This window comes from Monodelphis domestica, chromosome 3 (assembly GCF_027887165.1).
Source record: "Monodelphis domestica isolate mMonDom1 chromosome 3, mMonDom1.pri, whole genome shotgun sequence".
Taxonomy (NCBI): domain Eukaryota; kingdom Metazoa; phylum Chordata; class Mammalia; order Didelphimorphia; family Didelphidae; genus Monodelphis; species Monodelphis domestica.
In genome coordinates, this window is record NC_077229.1 from 98,594,009 (window position 1) to 98,601,467 (window position 7,459).

A 7,459-nucleotide genomic window follows, 5' to 3' on the forward strand; every position below is an offset into this window, starting at 1 on the left:
CCTAGCCCTTACTGCTCTCCTGCCTTGGAACCAATACATAGTACCAATTCTAAGATGAAAGGTGAGGGTTTTTTAAAAAATACTAAAAATATTTCTTGTACTAATTTGATAGATGAGGAAATTGAGGTTTAGAGAGGTAAGTCCATTGCCCATGATCACAAAGTTAATAAGTATCAGAGGCAAAACTGGAACCCAGGGCTTCCTGACTTCCAAGTCCAGCCATCCATGATCTCATGCCACCTGACTCAAAAGGGAAGTACTCTTATGTCCCTGAAGCATCCTGGAGTTCCACAAAGCGATGAGAGGAAGGTACACTGGGTACCTCAGAAGCATCCTGATCCTAGGAAGAAAGGGCCATCAGGAGGCCCTAACTATTTTGGGAATGGGCTAGCCCCAGGGAGAGGAGTCAACAAGGTCATCATTAAGAGGAGACACTAGCCTTCTTGGAGGTGTCCTAGTCCTGGGAAGAGGCGTCTGGAATTAAAGAGCAGAACTAAGGGAGCAGCTGGGTGGCTCAGTGGACTGAGAGCCAGGCCTAGAGATGGGAATTCCTAGTTTCAAATCTGGCCTCAGACACTTTCCAGCTGTGTGACCCTGGGCAAGTCACTTGACCCCCATTGCCTAGCCCTTACCTCTCTTCTGCCTTGGAACCAATACACAGTGTTGATTCTAAAATGGAAGATAAGGGTTTAAAAAATAAAATAAAAATAAAGAGAGGCACTATCTATTTGGGGCACATTTGCTCTGGCTCTAGGCATCTTGAAAAAGTGGTTTGGTGGCTTGACAGACCAAGCAGGGAGCAGCAATCTCACCTTGGGGTTATCTGTCTCTCTACTTGCTCATATCTCAAGGTCCAAAATGTCTCCCAGTCCATGGAAGTCCTTGAGCTACGGACATTTCGTGACCTACAGTACGTAAGGAATACAGAGTCCCTCATGAGAAGCTTGGACTCGAGGCTCCGGGCAGCCGATGGGGCCCGAAGCTTGTCAGCCAAGAGTTTCCAGGTGGGAGCCCCAAGGTCGAAGGGAGGGAGTTGGGGATGGGGTTGGCGGCATGCGATGGTTCAGTTTGTGCTCAGGATTCATAAGGGGTCCCATCTGGGTCAATATGTCGATAAACGTTTATTAAGCACCTACCCTCTGCCAGCACTGTGCTGTGCTAAGTGCTGGGGATACAAAAAGAGGCAAAAGGCCAGTCCTGCCCTGGGGAGTTTGCCATCGAAGGTAATCAAAGCCTGGGTTTGGGGGAGAAGTTGGATTGGCATGGGGCCAGGTGACAGGGCCCACTCAACAGGAGCTGAAGGACAGGATGACAGAGTTGCTACCCCTGAGCTCAGTACTGGAGCAGTACAAGGCTGATACAAGGACAATTGTGCGCTTGCGAGAGGAGGTGAGGAATCTATCAGCAAGCCTGGCGGCCATCCAGGAGGAGATGGGTGCCTTCGACTATGAGGAACTACAGCAACGTGTGCTGGTTCTCGAGGCCCGACTCCATGCCTGTGCACAGAAGCTGGGTATGTCTGGACCCCCAAACCTTGACCCTGCCCCTTCTCCAGAAGCTAGATATACCATAACCACTGACTCCCCCAACTTTGATTCTACTGCCTACCTCCAGTTCCACTCTGAAGAAACGGAGATACTCTAACCTAGCCCAATAATCCCTTTCCTCCAGTCCTGATGACTGATCTCCAGACTCTAAGCCTTCCCTCCCAAATATGCCCCAGATGGAGTCTCCCAATCCCTCCATCCCTCACACCTCCTTCTCTCCTTCCTCCAGGCTGTGGCAAGCTCACAGGAGTCAGTAACCCCATCACCATCCGTGCCATGGGCTCCCGTTTTGGATCCTGGATGACAGACACCATGGCTCCCAGCGCAGATAGTCGTGTAAGTCCTATTTCCTGACCCAACTTGTCATGGAAAGCCCCTTTTATATGGAGACATAGCCCAGCATAGAGGAATCCCAGATCTTAGCAGCAGATATGCCCCATGAATCCTCTGGTCCTTGGGAGAAGGGGGAATAAATGGCCCCTCCTCAGGGAGACTCTGGTTTGATTTGAGGGAGAAGATATAATCCAGTTCCTGGAGATTTCTATTTCCTCTCCCCACCTCCACCCATCACTGCCCACCACAGCAGAGTCCCTAGTTCTCTCTTATAATTGACTCAGGTGCCCCCGAGGCAGTCCTTAGAACCACTTGAATTCTCCTCCATCTCCTGCAAGCTGGCTTCTGCTGTCTCTGCTATTCTGTGTAACAGTTCTCTCCAGTGTCATCAGTCACCTCTTAATTGCCGAATCCCTTGGGCTTTTCTTAGTGTCCTCCTTCTTGACCTCCTTGCAATGTTTGACACTGCTGACTGCCCCCTCCTAATTGAGGGTCTCTCCTCTTCTGTTTTCCCTGGCACTGCTTTCTGTGTCTCTTGGTTATCTTCCCAATTTATCTGCTTCCCTCCCTCTCTGTCTCTTCATCCTCATCCCAGGTCTTTAATATAGGTGTCCTACAAGGTTATCCTTGGCCTCTTTCCCTTTTCTTTCTGTGATGGGCGAAAGATAAAATGTCTGAAAAAACAAGGTTCAAACTTCTGAGCATTTTGATTTATTAAGCAATGCATGCCAACTGCCTAACAAATCGGTACCAGGCCCCCTTCCTCAACTACTCAGGGCTGGACCCTGCATATATGAGGAGGCAGGTTTTTATGCATTAAAAACAATTAATCAAATAATACCAATTAGTTAAGAGAAAAAAATTACCCAAATCCTGCCTCAGCCACTTCCTAGCTGTGTGACACTGGGCAAGTCACTTGACCCCCATTGCCTAGCCCTTACCACTCTTCTGCCTTGGAGCCAATACACAGTATTGACTCCAAGACAGAAGGTAAGGGTTTTAAAAAAAATTACCCAGAATACACCATTAGGTAATCTGATTTCTAATTGGAAGAAAGATAAAGAACTTTCCAAGTTGGGAGGAAGAGAGAGAACAGGTGCAATTCCTTGAAATAAGAAAAAGAGGTGTCCTGTTCCTCCAGAATTTCTGTACACAATCAAAAGAACATGGAAATAATAACTGATTAGCCAGGATGGGACCATTTTTGAGATAAGATATATGAGTTGCTCAAGATATATAATTGTGAGAAAACTCCTTACATTGATCTTTGGATCTGACTGAGTTTCTGGGCAGCATAACCTAGGTCCTTGGTCTCTAAACAGCAGGTACAGGTAGTCTAGTTTCCAGCCACACAGGGTTAGATTCAGACAATTCAATAAAGTTTTCTCCCAATTCCCACAATCAAATAAAGATTTCTCACAAGACCAAAGTTGGACTAAACCCATAATTGAATAGAAAAGGCACTGAGCGAGCTCCAGAATTGAGTCACAAGATGGAGTCACTGTGGTTCACTCAATTTCCACAATTAACTATTTGCTGTCCTAATTCCCTCACTCTCTATCCTTTTCTTTAGAGATCTCATGCATTCTAGTTTTGCCAGTTATTGTCCGTGATCATAAGCAAATCAGTCATTTAACCTGGCTGGTCCTCAATTTTCTTCACTGCACTGTAAGAGGATTCAATTTCATTTCTCAACCCTGAGGTTCACGGACTTTTTAAAAAATCGGTATTTAAATTTGAAATGAGTATTTCAATATAGTTGGTTTTATATGTAATCCTGTGTATTTCATTTTATATACTTAAGGACATTATTCTCAGATGAGTTTCAGAGACTCCAATAGACTGAATACCAAAGGGCTCCATGACACAAAAATAGTTAAGAACTCTTGGATTACATGACTCTGAGGTGTCCGCCAGCTCTAAATCTGTGGTACCCATAGCCATGACTTCAATTAGCATCTCTATTCTGATCACTTCCAAATCTGTCTCTACTTCTAACCTCTCCTGAGGTATACTCCTGTGTTTCCAGTTGCCTGCTGGATATCTCCATCTCAATGTTTCTTTGACCCTCCAAATTCAATATACCCAAAATTGAACTCAGCCTCTTTTTACCTTAACTTCTCATTTGGTTAATGGCATGGTCAAGCTTAGTCACCCAGCCTTGAAACCATGGAGTCATTAATGAATTTTCCATCTTCCTCACTTTATAGGGCTCCCACCCTGTTGTTCCCCCATTCCCACTCCCACCATTTAATCAAATTCTATTGGTTCTATGTCGTTGAAGGGAAAGAGCTCCATGGTACTCTATAAGGGTCAAATGAACTGGATTCAGATTCCATCTCTATTGTTTACTACTGGTCAGGCTTTGGACAAATCACTTAACTTCCTTTGACCTAAATTTCTTTATTTATAAAACTGGACTAGATTACCTTGGAGGTCCCTGTTAGCTCTAATTCTCTTATACATTCTCACTATCTCATCTGTCTGCTTCTTGCCATTTCTGGTGCTACAACAACCCCTTCACTTCTTTCTGAGACCATTATAATAATCTCTTCATTGTCCTTCCTGTGTCCATTCTTTTTTTTTTTAATCCTCATCTTCCATCTTAGAATGAATACTGTTCCAAGGCAGAAGAGTGGTAAGGGCTAGGCAATGGGATTAAGTGACTTGCCCAGAGTCACATAGCTAGGAAATGTCCAAGGCCAGCTTTGAACCCAGGTCCTCTGACTCCAGCTCTGGTACTCTATCCATTGAGCCATTTAGATACCCTTTCTGTGTCCATTCTTTCCCCCTCTCTCCTTTCCCTTTTCACCAACCATATGCTCCCTGAGTAATCTTACCAGCACACTGTTTGATTGTCATTTCTCTGCTCAGAAACCTTTAGTGCCACCCAGTTATCTACCAAATAAAGCATAATTCTTGATCCTGGCATTCAGATTCTTCCAGAGCGACTTCAGCCTATCCTTCCATCTTCGTTTCCCATTGCTCTTCTATACTCTGTGATGCATCAAAATTGGACTTCTCTCTGTCTCTCTTTCTTGCCCTGTCCTTTCCTAACACACTGCATCTGGAATGGACTCTTTCACACACATCCATACTGTTTACCTCTGTTGAAGGAAGTCCAGGCACACATGCTACCTCTTCCATGAAGTCCTCCTAGTTGTTCCCTCCTCTCAGTGGCAAGTAATCTCACTTTCCTCATCATCTTCCCCTACTTCTAATTTCCATATCTCTGTCAATAGCACCATCATCCCAAGTCATATTGGCTAGCACAACCTCTGAGTCATCTCTGACTCTTCCTTTATCTCTCACATTTGACCTATTACAAAGTCCCAAGATTCCCATCTCCCCTCTCTTGGCCTGAATCTCTCATTTACCCCAGCTTTTCATATCCATAGTTATCTGTGTACTTGTCCTCCCCCTCCACCATTAGATTTGAAGCTTCTTGAGAGGAAAATCTGGGTCAAATCTATCCTAATATCCCTAGAGCCCAACAGAGAACCTTATCCACACTAAAACCTTAGAAATATTTGTTGAATTGAATTATTTACATAGTTCTAAAGTTTCCAAGGACTAAAACAGGCAGAAAAGATAGCATTTTATTTCCCCAAAGCCCAGAAGGGCCACTCTTGCTTTCACCTGCAGAAATAAACATATGGGAAGCTAGTCAAAAGAGCCAGGTGGTTGTCATGGGAAAAGACTTGTTTAAAGATATGAGGTATACCCTATGACTGGGATGGGCCAGGCCAAGGCCACGGTTTTAGTGGGAGGAATGAGAATGTTATGGGGAAGAAAAATGGAAATTCTTGCAATGTTTGCCCAGTGACCATCCAGTGACCCTTTTAGTAACTACTAGTTTCTCCAGGACCTGATAGACTCCAGGTAACCACTGGCCCCCTGAGTGAACAAAGCTTGATGGTTACCAGTGGTCACTCTGCTAGTGACCAGTGGCCCCATCCAAATGACTTTTCAACTCAAGTGGACTCTGGTAATCAATGGCCATCCCCAAACATTAGTGTCTTGGGTGACAAGTTTTGCTGGTTTACATGGGGTCGTCCCTATGACCAGTGTTCCGGGGGTGGGGGGACATCGGACACATCGGTGACTCCAGCTGACTAGTGGCTGCCCCTCCAGGTGTGGTACATGGATGGCTACTACAAGGGACGGCGGGTGCTCGAATTCCGCACTTTGGGTGACTTTGTGAAAGGACAGAACTTCATCCAGCATCTGCTGCCACAACCATGGGCAGGCACAGGCCACGTGGTCTACAATGGTTCCCTCTTCTACAACAAGTACCAGAGTAACGTGGTGGTGAAATATCACTTCCGGTCGCGGTCCGTGCTAGTCCAGCGCAGCCTGCCTGGGGCCGGCTACAACAACACCTTCCCCTACTCCTGGGGTGGCTTCTCCGACATGGACCTCATGGTGGACGAGAGTGGCCTGTGGGCTGTCTATACCACCAATCAGAATGCGGGCAACATTGTGGTGAGCCGGTTGGACCCCCACACTCTGGAGGTCATGCGGTCGTGGGACACGGGCTACCCCAAGCGCAGCGCAGGTGAAGCCTTCATGATCTGTGGCGTCCTCTATGTGACCAACTCGCACCTGGCGGGGGCCAAGGTTTACTTCGCTTACTTCACCAACACATCGAGCTACGAGTACACGGACGTACCCTTCCACAACCAGTATTCCCACATCTCCATGCTGGACTATAACCCTCGTGAACGTGCCCTCTACACCTGGAACAATGGCCACCAAGTGCTCTATAATGTCACTCTCTTCCATGTCATCAGCACAGCTGGAGGCCCCTAGGATCCAGCATAGGGGGGTGCTTCTGGCGGGGGGGGGGGGAGCCTCTCTCTGTCGCTGTCTTCCTATTTTGATCTGTCTCTATCCTTTCCTCTCAATCTGTCTCTCTCTGTGTCTCTATTTCAAATTCTCTTTTGGTCTGCCTGTTTCTATTTCAATCTCTTTCGATATCTCTGTGTCTGTCTCGGTCTCTCTATAACTCTATCTCTGTTTATTTCTTGGTAATTCTGGGTGCCTCTCTTGCTCTGTCTATATGCAAGGATCTAGGGATCTAGATATAGATGTGGGCCTCCCTCTCTCTGTGTCTCTGTCTCCATCTCTCCACCATCCCCTGTCTCATCCTGCCTAGGGATTGACTGCATGAATCTATTTCTCTTTTTTATTTATTGTTTTTCTTTCTGGCTCAATAAACAGGAACTTTGACATTTGCTGGGTTTGAAACTCTTTGTGTCCACATGAGAAGTCTGCCTTAATTTCCTTTTAGAAGCATGCATGGAGTTCAGGGCTTGCTCTTGGAAAGTCACTTGGCTTGTTTTCCATTTCCTCCCATGATTGGCAGTGAGTTGGGCAGAGGTGGTAGTAACACAAGGCTAGACTAGGATTAGGAGACAAATGGATAGGTAGGATCTATGCAGAGAGCTAGGTTAGACCCACTTTTCTTTTTTTTTTAAACCCTTACCTTTTGTCTTACTAACAACTCTAAGACAGAAGATCAAGGGCTAGACAATTGAGGTTAAATGACTTGCCCAGGATCATACAGCTAGGAAATG

General features: G+C 46.0%; 1 protein-coding gene across 4 annotated transcripts in view; it reads left to right on the top strand.

The window, feature by feature from the left end:
* Positions 1–7,117, top strand: part of OLFM2 (olfactomedin 2) — a 58,547-nt gene extending 51,430 nt beyond the window's left edge. For all 4 annotated transcript variants that reach the window (XM_007488581.2, XM_001368096.3, XM_056822781.1 and 1 more), the window contains exons 3-6: positions 852–1,004; positions 1,294–1,513; positions 1,777–1,883; positions 6,015–7,117. In XM_007488581.2, coding sequence (XP_007488643.1) covers positions 852–1,004; positions 1,294–1,513; positions 1,777–1,883; positions 6,015–6,692 — 1,158 coding nt within the window. In that variant the 3' untranslated portion in view covers positions 6,693–7,117. The remainder of the gene's footprint in view (positions 1–851; positions 1,005–1,293; positions 1,514–1,776; positions 1,884–6,014) is intronic.
* Positions 7,118–7,459: the final 342 nt, after the last annotated feature.